The 27,196-nt window shown below is 51.6% G+C and overlaps 1 protein-coding gene across 2 annotated transcripts in view; it reads right to left on the bottom strand.

Annotated features, from left to right (window-relative positions):
• The window catches only part of PPP2R2C (protein phosphatase 2 regulatory subunit Bgamma), a 166,899-nt gene that overhangs the window by 33,041 nt on the left and 106,662 nt on the right, over positions 1 to 27,196 (bottom strand). For both annotated transcript variants that reach the window (XM_024993627.2, XM_024993628.2), the window contains exons 3-5: positions 25,371 to 25,536; positions 21,684 to 21,796; positions 15,928 to 16,105 (exon numbers count right to left, since the gene is read on the bottom strand). In XM_024993627.2, the coding sequence (XP_024849395.1) occupies positions 15,928 to 16,105; positions 21,684 to 21,796; positions 25,371 to 25,536 (457 nt within the window). The remainder of the gene's footprint in view (positions 1 to 15,927; positions 16,106 to 21,683; positions 21,797 to 25,370; positions 25,537 to 27,196) is intronic.

Below are 27,196 nucleotides of genomic sequence, written 5' to 3'. Positions count from 1 at the left end.
GGGCTCTGGATTCAGAGAATTCCAACTCTGCCGCCTCCTGGCTGCGTGATCCTGGGTGAGTTTCTCAGCTCCTGATGCCTCAGTTTCCTCATCTGTAAAATGGGCTAACAGTTCTAACATCATAGATTTGCTGTGAAGATGAGAAGAGGCAAAGCCCTTGACAACTGCCTGACACATTGTCAGTTGCTCTTATTATTTTTATTATCTGGAAAATACCAACTGAAACTCTGAGATTCATCTGCTGTCAGCCCTGCCTCTTCCACCTGCCCCAGACTGCTTCCTCTCTGAGTAAGAAAGGTATTTTCTGACTTCTGTAAACAGAGTTTATAAAACATCAGAAAATATGGTTGAATCTGTTGCAATCAGAGGCACCAAGGAGGGTCTCTGTGCAAATGCTCAAATCTTGCCTGCTAGAAGCACACCATTAACCAGAAACTTAGAATCACATCAAAACAGAGGGAAAAAAGGAGGCATGCTGTCAGTGCCTGGATTGGTTTCCCAGGAAACTGTGGTTTCTGGTTCAATAAGAAGCAGAGGTTAAATCATGAAAAAGTGAGACTAAAGTTCCACAGAGAAAAAGAGCCAATACATATAGGATGCGAATTCCATCAACCTGCAGCCCTGTCCTTACGGGTCTGAGCACCCACTGACGACTTTCCACCGGACTGTGCCTCCTCCCAACCGCTTTAATTCCCTACTGAACTTCAAGTGGTGTCTGGAGAAAAAGTGCTGTTGTTGACGAAATGTCATGCGCATCAGTACAGCACCCGTCAGATGTTCTGTGAATAGGGAGCAGATTCTCCCGCAGGACTGGGGACAGAAAGCCAGAGAGGGGCTGGGAGAAACAAATGCAGTCCTCAGGGCACGCAGGCTGCGTTGGAGTCCTGGTTGTGTCAGTTGTCAAGGGACACGGGTTTCACCGTGTTTCCCAGGGTTACACCCTCCTCGGGAATTGAGGATGCTTGCCTTGCACGTGGTCCTCTGAGCATCCCAGGGAGAGCTGTCCCCCCGCCCGAGGGGACTCAGGTCATCATGACTGTTGCTTTCGTCAATGAATGGAGGACAGAAGTGACAAGTGACACATATCACTTCCAGGCCGAAGCTCCGAGAGCCAGCACGTGCTGTGCCGTGAGCCTCAGGTCACCTGCGGTGGGCTTGTAGCATGAGGGGGCTGCTGTCATTTCTGAGACTTTCTGATTGTTACTTCAGGGTCACCTGACCCCCTTGATTGAATCAGCATCCAAATTCGCTCTCCTTTCCAGATGTCCTAGATGTTCTAAAACTGAGCTTGACAGAGAAGGAGCAGAGATATGATGTCTGAAGTCTCTGGCTCATGGAGAAAGTTTATGAACCACTTTCTAGCCTGGGAGGCTGTGGACGCTGGTGGCCAGAGGGAAGGCAGTGTAGTATGTTGAAGTCTCCTCTCCCAGGTTCCCAGATCCTGGCCCCAGACTCACACAGGGGCCAAGACCAAGCAAAGGAGTGTGGCCTTTCGCCTGATCACAGAGTCCCTGCTCCCTGCTTTCTGTTTCCCATGACCCACCTCTCTAACAGCCCTCTGACAGCCTCATGACAACCATGTTCAGCTTTGGCCAGCCTCCTGAGGACACTCACTAGAACTTTGATCAAGGCCATGATGGCTTGAGTCCACAGGGCTTGATCAGGTCTGCAGGCTCTACAGTGAATATGCCTGAACCAGTGCTACCTAGAGCTGACTGAGGGGGAACCCACATGGACCGGGGCCCTGTGGGCTGAAGAGGTGGAGTCCCTGATGCCTGGGTCCCACCAACAGTCCTGAAGCACGGCTCTTATGACTCATGCGTCATTCTGGGAATCGCTTGTTGTTTCAAACAAAGGCCTGGATGCAGTGGGTGCCAGGGAAAGATGATGTGAAGCACAGGACCCGTTTCCACATGATGCTGGTGGAGGAAGACAAGAACATGGTCACGGCCAACCTGTGCTTCTGAATCCTAGGGGCCATACCCACCCCCGCCACCTCGGACAGCACAGTGTCCTTCAGGGCATGGCCATCCAGTTGGGTCCACCATCACCTGGTCTCAGGACGGCTTCTCCACCACCTCTGGCTCTGCTCGAGGACAAGGCTCTCCCTGTGGGTGTCCAGCTCCTTGCTGGCCATCGGGTGTGTGAGGGGCGAATGACTGAGTAGGTCTGTCCCTGCTAAATCTGTGTGGTCACATCACTGAGCAGGCACCTGGAGATGGACTCCTGACTAGGGAAGTAGGTGAGGAGAAGCCTCTGTGTGTATACTTAGTCACTCAGTCGTGTCCGACTCTGTGACCCCGTGGACTGTAGCCCACCAGGCTCCTCTGTCCATGGGATTCTCCAGGCAGGAATACTGGAGAGGTTTGCCATTTTCCTCCTCCAGGGGATCTTCCCAACCCAGGGATTGAACCTGCATCTCTTTTGTCTCCTGCACTGAACGTGGATCCTTTACCACTGTGCCACCTGGGAAGCCCTGGGGAGGCCTCTATAGCTCAGTAATTAACGTCCCAAACAGACACCCCAAACACTCCTTTGGGACTCCCACCCGAGTGGCCACATGCCTGTGGACTTTGAGACACTTGACCATACACGGTGGCCTTGACATTGGCAAGACCAGTGTTGGGTTGGAAGTTGGGGGTCTTGGACCAGGTGTCTGGGGTCTTGGCTCTCTCTAGAATGTTCAGTTCCATATGCAATAATCATTTCCATCCGTAAACCTTGTTTTCCCCTATTTGCAAAATGAGGGGTTGAGTATGACCCTGGAACACCATTTCTTTTTGAGGATTAACCCCCAAGGTGCTGCCCCCAGGCCCATTTTGGAATCAGCTGCAAGAATCCCAGGTGTAGGCAGAGCTTCTTCCATGGCAGGACTGACCTCTCTTGGGAAGATGTATAATTAGACTCATTTACGAGCCCCCTCCCCCTGGCAAAGCTGGATGAATTATTCATGTTCTGTTTTTCCATTTAATTGTACTCCAAGTGTCTGATGGCTTTTGTTTCACTTTCAATCACACTTTGGCAGCTAAGAATGATTTTTCCCTACAAGGGAAGTTTGTCAGACACAGGTAGGTGGAGAGAGGAGCAGGTCACGCAGAGAGGATAAGGGCAGAAGGTAGACTAGTTCTGGTCCCCACCCTTTGGCTGAGTGCAAGGTAATTTTCTCCAGTGCAGGAAGTTGAATGGTTCCCCTCCCCACCAATACATATCCATGTCCTAACCCCCAGAGATTGTGAATGTGAAATTATTTGGAAAAAGGGGTTTTGTACACATGATCAAGTTCAGGATCTCAAAATGCGGGGTGGGGGATCTTCCTAGATTACCTGGGTGGGCCCTAAATCTGATCACAAGTTCCTTATAAGAGGCACAGAAGGAGAAGCAGACACACCCAGAGGAGAAGGCCATCTCAGAGGCAGACGAAGGAGCAATGCCTGGGGCTACAGGAGCTGGGAGAAGCATGGAAGGACACTCCCCAGGAGCCCTCAGAGGAACACAGCCCTGACAACACCTTAATTTTGCAAACTTCAGACCTCTGGAACTGTGAGCCAATAGATTTTTATTGTTTTGAACCAAATGGTATGTGAAAAGTTATACCATCTATAGGAAACTCAGACACCCAGGTTGCTTCCCGGAAGCTGGGAAATAAAGTCTTGGGCTTCATGCCGGGATCATAGACATCTTCCTCGACATCCATTCCAGACTGCTTCTTTCCCTGCAGGTCCCTATTGTAGCAGCTCCAGCCCTGAAATGCTGAGCCAGAAATCAGGGCAGCTTTGGAATCCCCTGCTGCATTCCTTCCTTAATCACCTCCAGCCTGCCTCCATGTCCGGGCTCCTCCATTTGGAGGTCCCTCTGTTCTGGCCCTCAGCCCAGGCTGCCTCTGCCTCAGGGGGGCTCCCTGCCCCTGATCAGCGCCCCAACCTCAGCCAGAGTACAGCAACAGAATTGAGCTCCAGAATCTACAATATGCAATATGCTGTGACTTGGGAGACAGAGGAATGGGGTGAGAACAACCTGACAACCTGGGGCTGAATCCAGGCTCTCTCTGCTTGCTAGCTGTGTGTGCAAGTTTCTAGACCTCTCTGTGCTTCAGTTTCCCCAAGTTCAAAATGACAATGGCATACCTTACCCCTGTCTTCTGTCCATGAGATTCCCCAGGCAAGGAGACTGGAGTGGGTTGCCATTTCCTTCTTCAGGGGATCTTCCCGACCTAGGGATTGACCCTTCTCCTGCATTGCAGGCAGATTCTTTATTGACTGAGCCACCAGGAAAACCATCACCACCACACCTTACCTCCTAGGGTAGTGTGTGTGCTTAGTCATTCAGTCATGTCTGACTCTCTGTGGTCCCATGGACTGTAGTCTGCCAGGCTCCTCTGTGCATGGAATTTTCCAGGCGAGAATACTGGAGTGGGTTGCCATTTCCTACTCCAGGGGATCTTCCTGACTCAGGGATTGAACCCACGTCTCCTGCATTGGCAGGTGGATTCTTTACCACTGAGCCACCACGGAAGCCAATTATTCAGTTACAAGGTTTCTTATGATAAATCATTGTCTCTCCTTGTAAATCCTCAGTCCGCCTCCTATAATTAAGATGATGCATGTGATGACGTGCTGAGGACAGGGCCTGTTGTGGAGAAGGTGGTTTGTAAGTGAACTAGTAAGAAGGAACATGCCCTAACACTGCAGGCAAGTGTGGAACTGGCTGCTAGGGAGCCTGGATTCCACGCTCAAATCTGCCTTTAATCCATGTGGAGACTCCCTTGGGCCAGTCACACAGCTTCTCTGGACCAGTGTGGGCGGAGGCTCCAGGAGCAGAAGAGGAAAGGCCCAGCCGTGGGAGTGTGGGCGGGTGGGCAGGAGGGGGCCTGCGAAGTTGGTACTGCTGCTAGCAGCTGCCTGGCTCCAGCCCCTTTTCCTTCGGTGCTTGTGTGAACAAGCACAAGTCAACCCTCCACACCACAGTCAGCAGACAATTTCTGTAAAGGGCCAGAAAGGAAATATTTCAGGCTCAGCAGGCCACAAGATCTCCTTCTGCTACCCAACTCTGCTTCTGTGATGCAAAAACAGCCACAGATAATATGTAAATGAATGGGCATGGCAGTGTTCCCATCAAGCTTTATAAAATTCTTGAGCCCACCTCTCCTTGCTGGGCTACTCTTTGCTGACCCTGGGGTTCAGAAGAGGAGTTGCAATCTTGCTGTTGTAACAGAAGCCTCTCTTTACTGCCAGTCTGTAAAATGCCTGGAGGTCAGTAAAGCTCAGAAACAAGGGTTTATTCCATCCCAGAGTGAAGTCTGTGTTTCTTCTTGCCAAGGAGACAGGAATGTAATTCAGCTGGGTCTTCTGCAGAGTCATCAAGTTTGAGGGGATTTTTATAGAAACGCCTTCATCTCCTGCTGCCAAGGGCATCTTCTGATGTCCTGAAACCCGCGGCTGGACACAGGCACCTGGCACCTTGGCCGATCATTGGTCTGAAGCCACACCACTGTGTGGGATCTCACTTGGAGGGTCCTGAAACATCGGAGAGAAGGTGGCTGCACTTCTGTGGCCCTCGATTCTCTGAGCTGCAGCTCTTTCAACCTCGGTCTCCCTTCCCCATCCCAGGATCACAGGCACAAGCTCTGTCACTCATTCCCCGGGCAGATCTCCACTCACCATAAAATGAGTCTGGCACATGAAATGAATAAATGTCATGGGTTCGTTTCAGGGAGGAGCTCCAATGAGAAACGGGTATGGAAAGCACTCCACGGACACCCAGGAATCACACGAGTATCAACTAATGTCGTGACGGGCTTGAGTGGCTATGCTGTGACAAGTGACTCTGAAGATACAGCAAGTAACTAAGCCTGGAGACACTATCAGACACTTGGAGAGTTGGTGAGGGCAGCCCCCTGCAGGCCTGGCACCTGGGCATCCCTGCAGAAAGGGACCACCCACCCTCCAATCCCATGAAGGAGGAGAGGGAAGCAAGGGCAGGGAGGTGACTGGCCCAGGGCCAGAGGCAGAAGCAGAGCAAGGATGAACCTTGGCTTCCTAACGTCCAGCCTTCTTAACTGTTGCTCCCACTGTCCGCTCTGTTCCAGAGTGATTGTACCTCCACTTACCATGGAGTTCTGCCATGGGGCCAACACCCCCAAAGACCCTGCTGTTGGGGCTTGCTGGACTGGCTCTGTCCTGGGCAAGCTGGATGTTGAGAGTGGGCAAGGGCTCCATGATGAGAAGGATGCAGCTTTGGGCTCCACTGACTGAACACAGCAAAGCGTGGTTTATCCAGATGTCCTCGTAGGAGCACGCTCTTAGGAAGGGGAGGCTGTTACCATGGTGACCAAGCAGGAGTAAGGATGGAGGCAGCTCTGCCAAAGGTCACACAACAAAAGACCTCCCACACACGCTCCCCAAGGACGCTGGTATGGAGGGGCCTGGAAGGCCTCCTGCATGTGGAGGCAGTTTCACTGGGGCATGGCCAGCAAAGCTGCTTTTTTTCAGCAAATTTTCTCCAAAAGATGACCTGGCTACAAGAATGAGGTATGGGCACTCCACTAACCGAGCAAGATTCTATAGGAGGTTTCTGGCGACCTGTGTCTCTTTATCAGTTTGCTTGGGTCACCACAGTAAAATGGCACAATTGGGTGACTTAAACAATAGAAAATTATTCTCATGGTGTGGAGGCTGGAAGTCCAAGATTAAGGTGTTGGCAGGGTTGGTTCCTTCTGAGGCCTCTGTCCTGGGCTTGCAGATCTTCTCCCTGTGTCCTCATGTGATCATCCCCTCTGGGTATGTCTGTGTGCCAGGCTCCTCCTCTTATAAATACACCAGTCACACTGGATTGGGACCCACCCTAGTGACCTCATTTTACCTTAACCACCTCTTTAAAGACCCATTTCCAGATATAGTCATATCCTGAGGCACTGGGGGGTAGAGCTTCAATATACAGCTTTTTTTTTGTTTTGGCGGGGGAGACAAAATTCAGCCCATAACAGCCTCCTTCTCTTCTCTGCTCAGAATCTTATGAACTATGATGGAGCAATCTCACTCTGAGAAAATGCTGGGGCCACACACGTCCATTAAAGAGGAGCCATTCTGAGTAACTGCTCACTGCGCAAGCTCACTGAAACCCTGGAGTATATTCTCTTTGTGATGAGTAGTTTGCGCACCTCTACCATGGGCCAGCTTATGTGATACCCAAATGCTTAGGCAAGAAAGCTCTGACTTCTGAGTCACAAAAACCAGGGCTGGACAGACCAGACCCCATTAAATAACAGCTGTGTGACCTCTGGAAAACTTCTCAGCCTCTCTGTGACCTGCTTGTTTGCAAAACTCTGTAGAATGAGTGGATACCATCTGCTTTGCATGGCTGTAGTGAAGAGTTTAAGGAGATGACATCTCCTTCATCAAGGAGATAAGGACCTAGCACATGGCTGGTACTTTGAGCAACAATTAAAGGTAGTTAAAATCAGTGGAGTTCTCTTCTTCTGAAACAGACATGAAATTAAGCGGGTTGCAAATGGTATAATGTTTGTTGCACCCTAGATGGACAGTGAGGGTTTGCACTGGATTACATGCCTGGGTTTGCATCCAACTCAGGGTTGGGAGGGGAAACCCACGGTGGGCACAGCTGGGATGCACACCTAGGTGGCTCCCTTCCATGGCATCGAGAAGGGGCAAACTAGATCCTGTCTTGACCTTTCAGGGCTCCTAGCCCAGCAGTGAAATGAGATGCTAGCCCCATGATGGATGCTTCAGGAGACACATAAAGGGCACCTGTGATGAGATTTGTAACAACGCCCTGAGCTGGTCTGGAGAGTCAGGGAAGGGTCCTCTGAGGCAAAGGCATTCAGCTGAGGCCAGAGTGTAAGTAGGAGTTATCCAGGCAGAGGGTCGGGCTGGCAGAAGTGTTCCAGGTGAGGGGGAAGTATAAGGGTGAGGAGTTGAGAGAGAGCAGGTTGCTTGAGCCCTAAGAGGGAGACAGAGGGGGTGGGTGGCAGGGTTCTAGCCTGGAGTCAAAGTGGAGGTTAATCAGGAGTGTGTTACACAAATGCCATGGAGGCCTTTCAGGAAGGGACAGGAAGCACGATAGAGTTGTATGTCCCACCACCCAGAGGACATGTTAGAAACATCATACAGCTGCCAAAGCCCATGCATCTGGTCACCCATGTAATGAATTAATCCCCACTCTGTCTTGCAACAGTGTGAAGAGCACCTTAGGATCTAAAACGAGAGCCTGAAACTACTGCATGGATGGAAATGGAAAGGCAATCTGAGTAACCAGGGCCAGGAGGGGCCACAGGGAAGTGCACTCACTTCTCAGAACTCATCTCCACAGCTGCGTAGTGGAATGACAGCACCACCTGCGTGAGCTGCCATGAGGATTAAGGGTAGCAAGTGCAGTGCGTTCAGCTCAGTGCCTGCAAGAAAAATGTGCAATAACACGGCTGTCATGGGGACTGTTAATATCATGACTGAGAAGCAGTGTGGCATGATGGTGACGTGTACAGTTCTGTGTTCAGATGTCCCAAGTCTGAATCCCACCCACTTGCCAGCTGGGTGACTCTGGGTAGATTGCCTAACTTTTCTGTGGCTTAGTTGTTCTTGTTCAGTGGCTAAGTCATGTCTGACTCTGCAACCCCATGGACTGTAGCCCACCAGGCTCCTCTGTCCATGGCAATTACCTCCCCTGTAAAGGGGGGATGTTAATCATGCCTACTCCACAGTGACGTGGGAGAATTAAGTAGGTGAATATGTGCACAGTGATTGAGCACTGCCTGGCACAGAGTAAGTCCTCAGTAAGAGGTGAAGGTGGTGTGCGGGGTGGTGAGGGTGATGATGAGAGGCAGCACGGGCTCCTATGGAGTCAGCACCATGGACAGTGTGCATGCACCATCCCCTGGCGTGGAAACTGACAAACCTGAGCCCCTAAAGCAGTGGTGCTGATAACAGTTTAACAGTGTGTTTTCTGGGTGGAAAGCCAACCTGGGGGATTCAGACTTGGGGCATTTCTGTGTGGACACACCCCACTTTCCTTTTCTGTGGCAGGGTGAGAAGAGGCAGCCTGTAAGGTTCTTAACAGTGGTCATGGGCCTATGTGGATCCTGCCTACAGCACATCAGGCTCTATATTCACCAGCCATTCTGCTATCACAGCCCCCAGCACAGGAGGCACACCCTATCAAATGGAAAAGAAAAGCGAGGCTCAGAAAGCCTGAGTGACAGGCAGTGTCACTGGGCAAGGGAGTGTCGAAGGCAGGGTTGAACCCCAGGTTTTAGGGTTTCGGCATGGGGAGGAGCCTTGGTCAGTCTCCTCTCTGGCTCTCTGTGCAGAGAACAAGCCCAGCCCACAGGTGGCTGGGTGCTGACTAAGAATTTGGATTTGCTTCACCATCCAGCCGAGCTTCAGCACCTGCTCCATACATGAGAATTAGAAATTTGTTCCAGGCTGTGGCTTGGTGTGGTGCCAGCTTCCACCATGAAAGATCGCTCAGGGGAGAGAAAAATCAATTGAACCATCTATACAAGTCTCTGGGTGCTAAAAATAAAGGTGGGGTCCACAGGCCTGCGCAATCTGTTACCTCTAAGATTTTCAGACTCAAGAAAAATCACCCAGCACTGCCTCAGAGCCTCAAAATGTTGGTATTAAAGGACATGAGAGGTTGATTAAACAGATGTGGTGATGGCACTGGGGAAAAGGGGCTTCAACTATTCCAGAAGATGCAGGGATTTTATGAAAAGCAGCCTTAAGTATTTGAGGAGCCTAAGGAGTGGTCTAAGGGGGCTTTAATGCCAGCCAACTGCCAGACCCCTTTATGCGAATGATCCCTTTATTCCTTACAAATATCCACATGATAAGAAAATTGGTCCATTTTGCAATAACTGAAATTGAATCTGAGCCCAATTCTGCCAGACCCCAGAGCCCAGCTGCTTCTCTTTAGTGTCTGGGGTCCCAGAGCCCTCATGCTGGAGCCCAGACGTACAAGGAGGCATCTACATCTGAAGACCTGTGAACTGTGGAAACTGGGAACTTCCTCCAAAATTACCACCTGCAACTATTCATAAGCCCCCACCATGTGCCAGGCCCTCCATGTGTGGGGACACAGAGAGGCCTCAGTCCGGGTTCCTCATCACAGCGGTTTCATCAGAAAACTGACGAGATGTTCCTACTAACAGGTGACAAAATCCCAGTGTGACCCGGGAGTGTGGGCCCAGAGGGGCTCGGAGCAGCCTGAGAGGGGCCCAGAGTGGACAGAGGAGAAGTGACCGGGCAAAGGGGGCTGTGAGTGATGCTTGTGGGCAAACAGGAGCCAACCAGGTGACTGGAAGGAGAAAGGATGATCCAGGGAAGGCTGAGCACTGCCCTCATCCACCAGCATGAGGGGAAACCCAATGACCCAGGTGTGGGGAAGCCTGATACACGAGACCAGGGGAGGTGAGTGAGGGGTGGAGGGCGGGTGAGGGTAACCAAGAGCTGCAGCTCTCTGTGGAGGGATTTGGACATTCTCCAGAAGCTGATGGCTTTACCACGAGATGGCTTTGCCACTGAGAGCTTTACCAAGAGGACTGATGTGGTCAGACCAGAGGTGGTGATGAACCATTCTCCCAGCTTCTGTGGAGGGCTGACTGCTGAGCAAAGCAGGCAAGGTGGAATTCAGGCAACAGTCCAGGAAGGAAGGGTGCAGCCTGAGCTGAGCCTTGGCCAGGGTGAGGAGGGCAGGATTCCAGAGCCATCGGGGGAGGATGGAAAGGGCTTGGCATTTCTTTCCATGTTGTGGGTGAAAGAGGGCAAGGAGGCTGGGGACTTGCTGACAGACGAAGGCACAGCACCTGTTTGTGCCTGGCACATGGTGGAGGCTCAGGAAGTACCAGTCTCCCCTCCTCTGTTCAGAGCAGCCAATTCTAGAATTATAAGAGGAAAGGTCCTCTGAATCCACTCTATCACTATTCTTACTGGTCAAAATAATGCCCACTTTTTCTTCTTTATTAAAAAGATTTCCTTTTCTCTTAAAACCTTTGCTGAAAATCAATTCTACCCAAGTAGAAAGTGTTACGACCCAGACTCCCAGTGCAGGAGACATGAGATGTGGGTTCGATCTCAAGGTCAGGAAGATCCCCTGGAGGAGGAAATAGCAACCCCCTCCAGTATTCTGGCTTGGAGAATCCCATGGACAGAGGAGCCTGGCAGGGTATAGTCCATGGGGTCACAAACAGTCAGATGTGACTGAAGTGCCTTAGCACGTGTGCACAGAAAGTGTTACTGTTTGGACACAAGGAGATGGAAACACAGCAGAAAGCTCCCAGGGGCCTGGGGGACTGAACAGCAGCACCAGAGCAAATCAAGACACTGAAGAGTAAGAGTTAAAGGAATGTGAGCCCCCAGGTCCCGAGTCCACCAGGAAGTACTTGCTCAAAAGGTATTTCAAAATTCAGAGCAATTCCCCAGCTCAGCGTGGAGTCACATCAGCTTTTCTGGCCTCCTCCTAGGTTGGAAATGAAACGCCTTTTCTAATTACCCAGCTACTATCAGACTCGTCATCACACCTACAAGCCACAGTTCTGACACCTTTCTTGCCAGGGGGAGGCTGGATGCCATGGGACGGTGCCAGGCCTCTCTGCTCTGGGTCCCTGTGTCTTGTCACTCTGGTAGCGAAGCAGCAGCAGGCCATGGGGAGTGCCTCATGCAACCCGGGTCCCTGATGAGCTGATCTAATCAAGGGACGTCTCCACAGCCACCACATGCCCTGGAGATTCCACTCAGCCCCTTCTGTCTGCCTAATTGGTATTTAGGTCCTACAGACAAGGGTTGCTGTGAGCCCGGCCCTGGCATCACCAGCATGCTATAATGCTCATACTCCCCTACGGGCCAAAACACTTGTGTATTTGGATCAACTAACAATTCATTTTCACAAAATTAGGGTCTATACACAGGTCTAACAGAGTCACATAGCAGGATCTGCAGGCAAGGAAGCCTCTCTGGGTGCCCATGGGGACTCCCCAATCTACTGATGCTCCAGCCCTCACTTCCTCTGCTGGCTGAGATTCTGGGACCAGTCACTATTTTTACTCCCTTGCATATACCATCAGCCCCATGTCTGCATCCTCATTTTGCAAACCCACCACCCTGGCTCCCTCTCCATCCCCTGGGCATCTGCAGACATGAAAGAAAATGGGGCTGGAGAAAAACTCACACGGCCATGCTCTCTGGTCCCTCTCATTCCTCATAGCACTTATCACCTGCTCATGTACTGGATATTTGCTTGTTTATTGTATTAATGGTTTATCAACATTAAATTATATGTCCATTCCAAGAGGACATGGATCTTTATCTCTCTAATTTAAGCAATGGGAACAGAGCCTAGCCTGTACCTTTATTTTGGGGGGCTCCAAAATCACAGCAGATTGCGGCTGCAGCCAGGAAATTAAAAGACCCTTGCTTCTTGGAAGAAAAGCTATGACAAACCTAGACAGCATATTAAAAAGCAGAGACATCACTTTGCCAACAACGGTCCGTCTAGTCAAAGCTACGGTTTTTCTAGTAGTCATGTATGGATGTTGGACCATAAAGAAGGCTGAGTGCTGAAGAATTGATGCTTTCAAACTGTGGTGCTGGAGAAGACTCTTGAGAGTCCTTTGGACTGTAAGGAGATCAAACCATCAATCCAAAAGGAAATAAACCCTGAATATTCACTGGAAGGACTGATGCTGAAGCTAAAGTTCCAATACTTTGACCACCTGATGGGAAGAGCCAAGTCATTGGAAAAGACCCTGATGCTAGGAAAGATTGAGGGCAGGAGGAGATGGGGACAAAAGAGGATGACATGGTTGGATGGCATCACTGACTCAGTGGACATAAATTTGAGCAAACTCCAGGAGCTGGTGAAGGACAGGGAAGCCTGGTGTGCTGCAGATTCATGGGGTCGCAAAGAGCCAGACACGACTGAGCGGCTGAACAACAACAACACAGGGCCTAGCACACAGTAGGGGCTCAATAAGTATACTAGTGAATGGCATGCTCTCCACTGAGTGGATATGGCACACGAAGCTGACAGTAATGACTGGCAGATTTGCCTGCAGTCCTGGGATGGATCAGTCCTCTTCTTAATAACAACTAACCTGTTCCAATGTCCTGTGGCCACCATGGTCTAAAAGACAGTTCTGATACAGGCCCATATCTACAAATATCATTTTAACTATCCATCTATCTCACGGCTTCCTGCCCATGGCCGCACTCTACCCTACCCAGGTCCGTGTCTCCCTGGTCTACTCAGTTACCTGGATTTCAGAATTATCTGCTAGAATCCAGTCCATCCACAACATACATCCACAGCCTGAGGGACCCCTCTGCAAGCTGACCAGTACTAATGCCCTGCTTGAAGTGAAAAGTGATGTGAAAGTCAGTCACTCAGTTGTGTCTGACTCTTTGCAACCCCATGGACTGTAGACCACCAGGTCCTCTATCCATGGGATTTCCCAGGCAAGAATACTGCAGTGGGTTACCATTCCCTTCTGCAGGGGATCTTTCTGACCCAGGGATCAAACCCAGGTCTCCTGCATTGCAGGTGGATTCTTTACCATCTGAGCCACCAGGGAAGCCCATTCCTCTCCTTAGGGTACATCAGTAGCTTCTTATCACCTGACAGCAGTTAGGAGGTAAACAGTTTTCAGAACACAGATCCAGATACCAAGCAAGGCTTTCAATTACTTTCCAGTCTTTTTACTGAATGAGGGAGAAGGTATCTATTTGTGCAATCATATCTCTAACACCTGAATCCCTTCTTCATCCCCAGGTCCGACAGAAAGAAGCAGCCTCGTCTAACACACATTTATAAAGTCTGCACATGTGACTATTTAACTCAAAGTGAGAAGGCAATGGCAACCCACTCCAGTACTCTTGCCTGGAAAATCCCATGGACAGAGGAGCCTGGTAGGCTGCAGTCCATGGGGTTGTGAAGGATTGGACACAACTGAAGTGACTTAGCAGCAGCAGCAGCATGAATTCTTTCAAACTAAATTAAATGAGAAATTCTGCTCCTCAGTCACCCTAGCCACGTTTTAGGTACTCCACAGGCACACGTGACTTGCAGCTACCATCCTACAAATGCAAATAGAGAATTTTTCCATCATCACGGAAAGATCTACCAGACAGGGTGGAGGATGGATTTTATTCCCCTTGTTTTGTTTTCATGGCATTTATCTCTATGACTCCCTCCTACTTATGTGTGTTGATACATTTTATTTCCATTTGTGGTAGTAAAATTAATGTTCCTTTCCAAATGCACTGATTTAGGTAAAATTAAAGCCACTTAATTTAAAGAAAATTAATAAAAATGAGAAAAATTAGAAAAGAAAATGAAATAATGCACCGTGTACAGACAGAGTCATAGTTGCAAAAGGGGTTTGCGAATGACCAATGTTTGGAGACGGTGGTCCCCAGGAGGATGTCCCCTACTCACACTGTCAACGAGGCCTGCTGCAGCTGTCCTGACCTCCCACTTTTCTGTTTCATCATGCGCACCCACAACCCCTCACCCACCCTGGAACCCTCAGCAGCCTCCTCAAGACACTGGAAGCATCCTAACCCTGCCCACTCCTCAGTCCTCCCTGGTAGCCCAGGAAGAGAGTGCAGACCTGAGTTACAAGCAAGGCTTGCATCTCTGATACCACCCAGGTCAGCGTTGTGTCCCTCCAGAGGTGCCCTAGAGGAAGAAACTGAGTTTCTTTCATTCGCCCTTGTGTCCCTGGACCTCAGCATGGGGCCTGGGACAGAAGAGGAATTGATGGTTAAATGAATGAAATGAAACATAACCCCTTACACAGCTGCAGGGCTTTGTAATTTTTAAAGAGCCTTGGCATTCACGGTCCTTACAACAGCGCAGGAAGATGGATCGGGCAGAGGTTACCATCCCCACCCTAGTCCTAGGATAAGGAAATCCGGGCTCTAGGAGGTGGGAGTCACTGTCCCAACACCACAGCCCGAGGGCACGGCAAAGAGCACTGGGCCAGGCCAAGGGACTCTGTCTCTGCTGGGGGATGGGGGGGGTGTCTTTCTGAGCATGCATTTCTTCATGTATAAAATAGGCTATGATATCACTGCCACTGCTTTGCAGCTTTTATGTCCACCATGAACACCAAGTGAGGCTGTGAATGACAAGCCACTTTGTAAACTGTAGAGTGCTGTGCAGAGAGCTGAGGATGGCCAGCTGCAGTCCTGTGAGTCCCACACCTGCCCCATTTGCAGACCTGGAGCTCCTGTGTGGCACCTCACCTTTTTCTGCTGGGAAGCAGGTCAGGCATGGCAGTGGCCTTCTGTCCAAGCCACCTATCTCAGGGGCCCCCAGTTCCTGGAACAGTGCCTGTTTTTCCTCAGGAGACCACCCCTTCCCACATTCAGACACCGTCCTGGGGTGGAGCTGACCCCTCCAGCACCAGGGAGGGGCCTGGCCAAGCAGAGCATTGCATCCCCAACAGTAATGGGTTCAGGGGTGTCCCTGAGGCCCAATCAGAGCCTGTGGGGTGCCAGCTGGGAGCTTGGTGGGACAGTTCAGGGACAGCCAGTCTCTTTTCTCCTGGACTTTATTCTGAGCATGCAAGGCCTGATGGGCTGGTGGTTCAGCTCACCACCACTGTGGAGGTCTACCCAGGTCTCCATCTCCTTCTCGGTCCCCTGTGAGTCCCCCAGATGATGGGGGTCACCCCTGGAGGAGGTGAAGGGTCAAAGGTAACCCTCAGCAGCCTCAGTTTTAAAGTTTTCATAAATAAACTCATCATGATTCCAAACCTGGGCCTCGCTCACATTGTGAGCCAGGAGGCACCCCCCTGAAGAGGCGGAACAACGCGGCAGCCCCCCGAGCCAGCCCCTTACAACAGGCCAACTGATGCCTGACCCGGGTGCGCCCAGCCCATGGAGTCGGCGGCGGGGCTGCGGCAGGAAAGGATACTGAAGCTCCGGTCGGTGATGGCCAGGTGCCAGAGGTTGATGCGCAGGTCGTCCGCGGACATGTACGTCTCGCAGTCGCTGTTGACGGAGATGGAGTTGATGTGGTAGGTGTGGCCATTGGCGAAGACCCTCCGTGGGCTCACCTCCACCATCAGGTCCATGGGCTTCAGCACGGGCACCTGTGGGAGAGGAGGGGCGGTCAGAGCTGGGGGCGGGGAGGCGGGGTTGGGGGGAGGGGAAGGCGATGGGGGAGGGGTGCTGGCAGGAAACATCCAGGGCTGCGTGATCAAAACGCCGGGAGTGTGGCCAGTGGCTGTCCATCCTGCGTGCGTCAGAAGTAAGCAGTGCCACGTGGCTATGTCCAACGTGCCAGCCTTGCAGGAATGCCTACCTCCTTTGCACTGCCTCCTGGGACTGGTTCTGACCCTGCTGTGTGACTTTGAATGAATGGTTAAACCCTCCTGCACCCCCAATTTCCTCATTTCTAAAAGGGAAGGAGAAGACCCTGTGGCAGAGCCAGATTGTCCACCAAACATTTGTGTTCCCTTATTTTTGGCGGGGGGAGGGGGTTGGTGCTCCAAAATCACTGCAGATGGTGACTGCAGCCATGAAATTAAAAGACGCTTGCTCCTTGGAAGAAAAGTTATGACCAACCTAGAAAGTTTATTAAAAGGCAGAGACATTACTTTTCCAACAAAGGTTCATCTAGTCAAAGCTATGATTTTTCCAGTAGTCATGTATGGATGTGAGAGTTGGATTATAAAGAAAGCTGAGTGCCAAAGAATTGATGCTTTTGAACTGTGGTGTTGGAGAAGACTCTTGAGAGTCCCTTGGACTGCAAGGAATCCAACCAGTCCATCCTAAAGGAAATCAGTCCTGAATACTCATTGGAAGGACTGATGCTGAAGCTGAAACTCCAATACTTGGGTCACCTGATGCAAAGAACTGACTCATTGGAAAAGACCCTGATGCTGGGAAAGACTGAAGGCAGGAGAAGGGGATGGCAGAGGATGAGATGGTTGGATGGCATCACCGACTCAATGGACATGAGTTTGAGTAAACTCTAGGAGTTGGTGATGGACAGGGAAGCTTGGTATGCTGTAGTCCATGGGGTTGCAAAGAGTTGGACATGACTGAGCAACTGAACTGATATTGAACTGATCATAGGGAACTGGCTGCCCAGACAGGGACTACATTTCCCAGCTGCCCTTGCAGCTGGGTGTGGCTACATGACTGTTCTGACCAATGGGGTGTGAATACAGTGATGCCCCGCACTTGAGGGCCAAGGCAGTTAAGAGGCAGCCGTACCTTCTCTCAAAGAAGGCGATGGCACCCTACTCCAGTACTTTTGCCTAGAAAATCCCATGGAAGGAGGAGCCTGGTAGGCTGCAGTCCATGGGGTCGCTAGAGTCGGACACGACTGAGCGACTTCACTTTCACTTTTCATTTTCATGCATTGGAGAAGGAAATGGCAACCCACTCCAGTGTTCTTGCCTGGAGATCCCAGGGACGGGGAGGCCTGGTGGGCTGCCGTCTGTGGGGTCGCACAGAGTCGGACATGGCTGAAGTGACTTAGCAGCAGCAGTACCTTCTCTGCCCCTTTCCCCGTCCACAGCCGGAAGGTGAGGATCCAAGCTTTAGGGATGGAGGCACAGAGGATGGAAGGAGCCTGTGTCCCTGTAGGAAAGCGGTGTGCCATCCAGCATGCCCAGCCAGAGCTTTCCATGAGTGAGAAACACATTTCTGTGTGCTCTGCCCTGGAATGCTGAGGCTGTGATAGCCGCCAGTGTTAGCTGAACAGGTACGAACTCCCGGAGACACTGTCAGATAGCATGCCTTTGCTTCCCTCCATGCCCTTTGCCTGGAATGTTCACCCCTTTGGGACACCTGTGCGTGCTAAGTCACTTCAGTGGTGTCTGACTCTTTGCGACCCTATGGACTTTAGCCCACCAGGCTCCCCTGTCCATGGGATTCTCATAGTGAACCCCAAATCCTCCTGCAAGATCTGGAGTTTATAGCCCCTTGGATGTGCAGCCTGCCTGCTTGGGTGTCACACCCTTGCTCACCCCTAGCACGCTGCACACACTGCACCATTCTTAGGGCTCTCAGCATGCACTGCGGGGTGTGTTGGGCAGGACCTCCAGTTCCAGTAAACCGTGAGGTCTTCAAAGGTGCAGACAGACAGGCACGGCCTCGTTGATGTCTCCCAGTCCTGGCCCAGACCCGATGTCCAGGAATTGGACATTGCCATCCCCACATCACCAATAAGAAAACTAGATGCCAAGATGAACCAGACTTCCTAAGATGCGGAGGAAGAAAATGACAGAGCCAGGGCCAGAAGTCAGGTGTGACTGCCCCCGAGGGTATCACCGTGCAAAGGTGTAGACCTGAAACCTGACTGCCGCTTCAACCCTGCCCGGCCGCTTACTGGTGTCACCTCCACTGCAGATTTCACTTCTCTGGGCCTCACTTTCCTTATCTGTAACCAGGGTGATGCCAGTGCCTGCTCAGGGCATCCAGGAGTTAATGCAGGTCAAGTGTGCCTGGAACATCCCTCGGTACACAGTACCCTCCTCCCCCTTCCTTGGGGTGTGGCCAGGGGTGGCCAGGCCAGGGCTCACACGGCCACAGTTTCCAGAGTGGGTCCTGGGCAGTCGGGGGGGGTGGGGGGCGCTGCTGTAGGGGTAATGGAAATTGTGTCCGAGAGAGAGGCAGCGAGGCCAGGCTTGGAGTGAGGAATACAGCAGATTTCAGTGAAGGGCAATGCAGACCTTTGGCAGCTAACTGCAGGGCTCCTGAGCTCCAGGAGCAAGCACTAGGTGTTAATAGAAAGGCATGATGACTCCCATCAGAAGTGGGAGGGGTCAGGTGATCAGGGGTCCGCTTCTTACACTCATGTGGGAGAAAAGACAATAGACTGAGTATGTGTGTGTGTGTGTGGGGAGGGGGTGGTTTCAGGTAGTGGTATGTGCTCCAAAGAAAAATAAAACAGCTGAGGGGGCAGGATGACAGAGTAGAAGGGGCTGAGCTAGGTTGGAAGGGTGACCAGGAAGTGATGTATGGGATCGGGTTGAGACATGCTGTGGGGATTGAACCTGAGCTCATGTGGGACCCAAGAGAATCTCCTTGGCCCAGGGGACCTTCGCTGACCCCGCCTACCCTTGAACCAGGCCTGGGGCTCCCTGGGACTCCCACAGCCAGTAATCCCTCATCCCAGCAACAGTGTTTCCCCCTGACAACCTCAGAACAGGTCACCCAGTGCTCCAGCCAGACACTACCGCCCTCAGACCAAATTTCAAAGTTGTTAAGTAAAGAAAGGAGAAGAAGAAGGAAGAGATAACTGCTGTGAAGGCCTGAAAGTTTCATGAATAAAACTTTCTCCCGTACCCCTACCCTGTCAGAGGGACAGTCTAGTCAAGATGAGGGGCAGGAAGACAGACACATGATCAGTAAGGACAAAGTAGTGTGGGACACAAAAGGCCAGAGTGGACAGAGAAGGATAAGGATTTATCTGGCTTGTGTAGAAAAGGCTTTACAGAGGTGGAGGCTAATAGGGTTTTAAAGGATGAATAGGAGTTCACCAAATAGGGTAGAGAAAGGCCTATCTGTGTGTCCCTGTGTCACAGAGCTGACTTCCAGCTTGGGGGTGACTACATGTCTATTTCCTTGGAAGGCTGGGTACATTTAGAGGATAGGAACTCAGTCTCACCTTGCCCAGCTCTGGGACCCCGGAGCACAGGGCTTAGCACAGAGCAGGCTCTCAGTAAATAATAGCTGCCTCCAGCATGAATGGGCCAGGTTAGGTGGAGGGCTGTACAGGGTTGGGGAGACTTGGGTGAAATGGGGAGGAGAGAAGGTGAGAGGCTGGATAAGGAGAGACCCAGGCAATCAGGTTCTTTCCCTCTTTCTTCTCCTCCAGCCTTAGTTTAGAGTCGACTGCCAGCTTGGGATATGTGTGACATGCAGAGAAAAATCTCAGACGGTGGGAGAGAAATAAACAAGATTCCCGTGGGCCACTGGCTTCGCGCAAATGCCAGGCCAATCAAGAGGTGATAATTGCATCCTCCCTCCAGATGAAGCCCTCATAAACTTTCTTGGGGTTGGGAGGTGAGGGGGGCAGGGGGCACCCTCACTTCTGTTATTCAGCATCAAAGCTAATTGGCTTCCCCTCTTTCTCAGAATTTATGTGTGCAATTTTCCAATCATTTAGAGACCAGCGTGTTTAAGCATTTATTCCTCCTTCTGGGGACAACATTGATTACCATTTCATATTTATGAATACACTGGGCAGGCGGCTGCTAAGTCGTGGCAGAAAAAATGGGCCAGCATCTCCAGTTTGCTGGTGAGGAAACTGAGTCACAGAGCAGGGGAGTGCCCGTGGCCACTAGAGCAGCAGTGGGTAGCACCACCTGGTGCCAGGCTGTACCACTGCTTCTCGGAGTGTCACACACGCAGAGGGAAGGTAAGAACCCAGGGATAAAGCATTCTGTGAGATGCAAACTTAGCACATCTCAAATAGGCCGAGGAGAGCAGTCACCTCTTGATGCTGAACCTCACCCCGTCTTGGGGCTCCGAGGTCCCCTCCCTGAGCAGGACCTGCCCCAAACTTAGACCAGATCCGAACTCAGGTCCTTCACTGCATGGCCAGGCACACAGCAGGTGCTCAATAAGTATGATCGAATGAATGCATCTGGGATCACTTCCAGCAAACACATGGGTGACTGAAAGCACCCACTCTCGTCCTGGCATGGTTCTGGAAGTCAGGGAGGGACAAGGTGGCCTCCGTGTACTTCCCGCAGGAAGCCGATAACCGTGCCTGTGACTCCGCCATGAGGCAGGGACCTAACTTCCCTTTCACGAAGGAGACTGCGATGCTGACTCTGGAGCCAGACTTCCCTAGGTTTGGATCCAGCTCTCAGTTTGCTCGTCTGTAAAATGGGGATGACAATCATGTACCCACTCTACAGGAGTTTGCTGAGAACTGTATGGGTTTTTATAGCCAGAGTGCCTGGGAGACACACGCTCTCCACGAAGTGTTTGTTCTTGTTCCAGATGGGGAATCAGAGGCCCGTGGAGGCTGAGAGCCCTGCCCAGGGTCACCCCAGCAGGAGGCGGTGGAGGCAGGACTTGAACCCAGGTCCTGCGACTCCAGAACTCCTTCATATCTCACAGCCTCTCCGCTGAGAAAGATGAGTCCTTTTGCTTTTAGTCGAGTTGGGAGCAAGAGTTTGCCTTCGCATGGCTCTACCACCTGACCTTCCTGGCTGCTCTCACGTCAACAGCAATCTTTGCAGCTGATCCTTTGTAAAGGCGGCAAATATCGCAGGTTCCAGGTGCCACTCTGCCCCTTGGCAAAGGGCTTGGAACCCACAAAGCTCTGCTCATGGGTTCTCTCGGCTCTGCCCCTTGCTCTGCTGAGTGGCTTTGGGTGAGTCACTGCCTGTCTCTGGGCCTCTGTTTCCCTCTCTGGTTAATAAGGAGTTAGAGGACGTGCTCTCCACCTCGGGTGAAACTGAGAGTACTTCCTGGAGACGCATCACCTCCCCTATCGTCACATGACTTCTAGAAGGAAGACGATCTTTGCTGGGGAGGAAACCAAGGACACCCAGCTAGTGAGCAGCCCAGCTGAGGTTTGGGATAGGAACCCGACAGTGATTCAGATCTCAAAGGCCCTTCCCGTTCTGAGATCCTCGCTGTGTAATAAACAAAGCACAGACTGCTCCCTGCTGCGGGAATCCACCCTGTGCGACGTCTTACCTGCAGTGACGTCACCGTGGACAGGTCCTTAAGCTTCCCCTCCTCGTCTTTCAGGTTATAACCCTCGGGCCTCTTATCACGTTCGGTAATCTTCCATAGTTTGATAGTTTTATCTTTAAAGCCAGAACAAAGTGAAACAGGACACATGATGAGCACCGGCATGGAAAATGAAGGACCTGCTGAGCCCACTAGATAAGGATGCATCTACCCACAAGTGGCTTAACCTTATCCTGTTCTTGGATATACCGTTGTTTTTGTTTAGTGGCTAAGTTCAGTTTGACTCTTTGGCGACCCCATGGATTGCAGCTCACCAGGCTTCTCTGTCCATGGGACTGTCCTGGCTAGAACACTGGAATGGGTTGTCATTTTCTTCTCCAGGGGATCTTCCTGACTCAGGGGTCAAACTTGAGTCTCCTGCATTAGCAGATGGATTCTTTACTGCTGAGCCACCTGGGAAGCCCTCTTGTATGTGTAGGTTCTTTCTAATTTAATTCCTTCTCTAAACTGATGTGCCCATCTTTGCTAAGGGAACATCTGTAACCATGCTCTGCTGCTGCTGCTGCTAAGTCACTTCAGTCGTGTCCGACTCTGTGCGACCCCAGAGACGGCAGCCCATCAGGCTCGCCTGTCTCTGGGATTCTCCAGGCAAGAACACTGGAGTGGGTAGTTCCTCACAACTGATCACAAAGGTGATACTGCTGCGTCAAAGGGCATGGCCCTTTCAAGGGCAGTTATCAGTCTCTCAACTGATTTCCACAAAGACCATCCTAACGAAGCTTCCTGCTCTTCACCCTTCATGGGCAGACCAAAGAGGGTAAGTGAAGTGAAGTGAAGTCGCTCAGTCGTGTCCGACTCTTTGCGACCCAATGGTCTGTAGCCTACCAGGCTCCTCAGTCCATGGGATTTTCCAGGCAAGAATACTGGAGTGGGCTGCCATTTCCTTCTCCAGGGGATCTTCCCCACCCAGGGATCAAACTCGGGTCTCCCACATTGCAGGCAGACGCTTTACCCTCTGAGCCACCAGGGAAGCCCTATGTGGTTTCCTATTTCTGAGAAGCACCTCACCCATCCAGAAACTCAGCTCTCCCGAAGCCTCACTTTTCTGGAATCCTGCCAAGAACATCAACTTCACCAGCTGTGATGGTTCACAGTAGGCATCAACGTGGCTAAGCCACGCTACCCAGATATGTGGTCAAACGTGTGGCTGTTGCCCTGAAGGTATTTTTAAGATGACGTTAACATTTAAATCCATAGAGTAAATTATCCTCCACAGTGTGGGTGGGTCTCCTCCAATCAGCTGAAGGCTTTAGCAGAAAACAAAACAAAACAAACCAAGGTCCTGGGAGGAAGAGGAAGCTCTGCCAGCAGACGGCCTTCAGATTTGAGCTGCAGTATCAGCTCTACCCTGGTCTCCAGCCCACCTGGCAGACTGGGCACCTGCCCGCCCCCACAGTCGTGTGCACCAATTCCTGAAGATAAACGTCTCCTTGTATATATATGGGCTTCCCTGGTGGCTCAGACGGTAAAGAATCTGCCTGCAATGCAGGACACCCAGGTTTGATCCCTGCGTTGGGAAGATCCCCTGGAGAAGGAAATGGCAACCCACTCCAGTATTCTTGCCTGGAGAATTCCATGGACGAGGAGCCTGGCAGCTACAGTTCATGGACTCGCAGAGTTGGGCACAACTGAGCAAATAACACTATGTATCTATATCTGTATCTACATCTATATCCATATCTCTGTCTACATTCATACACAAACACACACACACATACACACACACACATTCATCCTGTTGGTTCTGTTTCTCCAAGAACCCTGACAAGTATGGCAGCCCAAACCATCACTGCCATGTTGATGAGAAGCAAGGGGAGAAAACTGGTATCAATTAAACACTTGACAGGTACCCAGGGATGGGCTAGGGAGGAAAGGATGAAGCTGGGATTCAGAACCCGGGGCGAGGCGCTTGCAGGGCGGAGGTGTGAGGGAATTCCTGGAGCCGACCTTTCCTCCAAAGAGGCGGGAAGAGAATGCCACTCACTGTTATATGATGTAAAAGAAAAAAGCAGCACCTGAAGGAAGCTCTGTTGCCTGCCCAGGTCGAAGCTTGTTATGATCTGATTTCCTTTTATTCTCCCAATAACCCCACGAATCAAGAACAGCCATTGACTTTAGAAGGGGAAGCGGCAGGGCCAGGGTGTGAACCACATTAGGGGCCCCTGCCCCGGGTGACCTGTCCCGGGGGTGGGGGACCTCCCACTACCTCTGTTCCAGCACCTGGGAAGGGCCCCTCTGGCTCAGAGACAGGGGTTTGCTGAACTTGACCCCATGCCAGGCACCCCTCAGGGGACACAGACAATCAGAATGGCAGGAGCCCCAGAGAGCAAGCCCTGGGGGGTCTGCAGGAGTGGGAAAGCCCATGAGAGGGACACCTGGCTTGGCTGAGAGGTCATGGAAGGCTCAGTGGGAGGCGACACCCAGCAGAGGCCTGAGGGATGAGAAGGGGATGGGCTGGGGGGTGCGGAGAGGACCAGCGTTTGAGTGCAGAGGTGGGCCAGTGGCTTGAGATTGATGGGTTTCAGGGAGGCTGTAAATGCTGCCCCAAGGAGTCTGACTCCTTCGGGGAAGCAGATGACATCATCCTGCAAGACTCACCCACTCTGGAGCAGTACTGGCTGGTCTTGGGGTGCTGGGTGGGCGACACCTCCTTCCACCCTCATTGTAACCCCAGAGGGAGTCCAGCTGAGCAAACAGGATCAGAGAAGTGAGGCCACTCTGCAACGTCCCCAGGCTGGGACAGAGTCAGGCCTGTCTTAACCCCCACCCCAGGCAACTTTGAGCATGGTGAGGTAAAGGAAGATGAACAGGGGGATGTGAATGTGGGAAGGGGCGCCTCTGGCCCCAGGTCCACCACTGGGCAAGGCAAGATGGCACCAGGAGCCACACCTCCGAGTGGACGGCCGTGAAGCAGCGGTCTGGCCTGGAGCCTCCTCAGGGGCCTGGCGGGGGCACGGGCCGTCTCCCAGAGGTGGATGGCGAGTGGCCAGGACACCAGTGCTCCTCCTGCACCAAGTGAGGACCCCCACCATCTAGTGAGACCCCCTGCTCTGGGGTGATCTGGGATTCTGGGCGGGGGGGGTGGGAAACAAAGAGGTAATTTTGTATCAAGTGTTTATTCTTTATCCTGACCTGGCCTCCTTCGTCCACCCCCAGATTATTCACAGAGATGTTCAAGGCGCTACTATTTACAGCTGCAGAAATAAGCCCATGTCCAACCTCTTCCACGGGAAGAGGCTGAGCAACCATATTCACTGCATGAAACTTACCCGCTGCTCAAAATATTATTTTTTTTAGGAGTTCTAAAGACATAGGAAAATGCTCACAATATAAAGTGAGGTGAAAAGTGACCCTTGATGGTCAAGGGCAGGCATGCATACACACACGCGTACACAAGCACACACACACATGCACACATACAAGCCCAGACCACAATATAAGTGAGGTGAAAAATGGCATTTGATGACAAGAGCAGGCATACATACACACGCGCACACACACACACATACATGTACACAAATGCACGCGCACACACACACACATACATGTACACAAATGCACGCACACACACATACACATACATGCACACAAATGCACACGCACACACTCAGACCGGCCCGGCCGCCTCACCGTTGGTGGACAGCAGGGAATGGGCTGCATTCTGCTGCGGGAGCCACTTGATCTTGTTGATTTTCTCCTCTATCTCCAGACTCTTGAGATAGTCGAACTCTGGCTCGTGGCTCTGGAAAGTGCTGTAGACGTCATACTCGCCCTGGCTGTGTGGCGCATTTTTGCTCTGCAAGGAAACCAGACCCTGAGCTCCAGGATGGCAGGGTGGGTGGGAGCTGGCCAAACCCGCACAGGGCCCGGCACAGCCATGGCCAAGGCCAAGGCAACTCCGTTTTTAAAATGTCCAATACCTTGCTGTGCAGCCCTGGCCCAGCCCCGTTGCCCGCTAAGGGCAACAAGTAAGAAGAAGGGCAACCAAGGGAGCCCACGTTTACTGAGCACCTACTATGCACAGGACACTAAGTGCTTCTCATGCCTCCTCTTGTTCTATCCTTGATGCCCCTCCATGATGGGCACAACTCCTCCCACTTTATAGATGAGCAAGTGGAGGCTCAGAGGTGAATTGACCCTCTCCCCCAAGGCCAGGTGTCCACAAAGTGGTGTCACTCACTCCACTGAGGTCTGTCTGGCTGAGGTCTGACCTGGTCCTTACATCCTTGGGTCTAACTCAGGCCTGGCTTGAGGAATGAATGAATTTTGGAGCAGAATCAACATTAGGGCAGAACATCCTGCAATGTCAGGCATAGGGATAGACTGGGATAAGGTATTCTCTCCCCCAGGCACACACATCAACTTTCCTGAGTGGGTCCCCTCCCGGTTTAGGCAGCCAAACTCATTAGAATAAGGACCAAATAGTGAGCTGGTGAGTCCATCGCAGGCACTAGGGACCACTTCTTGGTAGATGATTCAGGCTTATATGACAACATGAAACTACGACTACTTGGGAGCAAAGTAAAGAAATTCAACCAAGCACAACTTCAAGTTTCCTGCTGGCCTTTTGGGAGTATCTATTTATATTTCTTTTCCTCTTTTACTTTTGGAACGCTTTAGTGTTCTTGCCTAGAGGATCCCAGGGACGGGGGAGCCTGGTGGGCTGCCGTGTATGGGGTCGCACAGAGTCGGACACGACTGACGTGACTTAGCAGCAGCAGCAGCGTTCTTCAATATTTTTGCCTCTCATTCACTTCATCTCCTATCAGCACTGGCTATGGCAAAGGCCAGTGGGACCAGAATTAAGAAAAAAATTAAAGGAGAAATATTCAAAACTGAGAAACCTGCCTCTGCCAGTTTAATTTCTTTCTGCAGTTTGGCATAAACAAGATGACTTCGCAATCCCCAGTGGGGGCCTCTGATCCTTCTCATGAATCAAAAGTGCTCGAGCCATAACCAAGTCCCTGCTACCTGCCTTCTGGCTATGCGTCCTTGATAAGATGCTGCAAACCCTCTGAGCTCCAGTCTCCCCATCTGTAAACTGAGGATGGTAACAGCACCGAATGGCACCTCTAGGGTGGTGGTGAGGGAGGGTTATGGGAATGAACGTGGGTGAAGGCAGACTTCAGGGCACCTCGGCGTGGGGACAGCGTGGGGACAACGCTGAGGGACTGGAGGGAGGACAGTGATCCTTCAGCCCCTCTGCCATCACCTCTTCATCCTTCCCTCCAGCCCCCTGGTCCCCTTCTCCTTCTTGTCTGGCGTCTCCTCTCCCCCTCCCCCTCCCCCTCTCCTCACTGCCTTGGTGTTGGACTATCCTGTCTTCAGCATCTAATCCCAACCCTCTCTGGGAAGCAGGGTGCTGTGTGTGACCGACAGACCACACCCAGTCTTGCTTTCTACTCCTGGACTTTGCTTACTGGCTGGGTGACTCTGCAAAGGTTCTCATTTATGAA

Source organism: Bos taurus, chromosome 6, assembly GCF_002263795.3.
Source record: "Bos taurus isolate L1 Dominette 01449 registration number 42190680 breed Hereford chromosome 6, ARS-UCD2.0, whole genome shotgun sequence".
NCBI classification, from domain to species: Eukaryota; Metazoa; Chordata; class Mammalia; order Artiodactyla; family Bovidae; genus Bos; species Bos taurus.
This window is presented reverse-complemented; position numbering and strand designations above follow the sequence as displayed.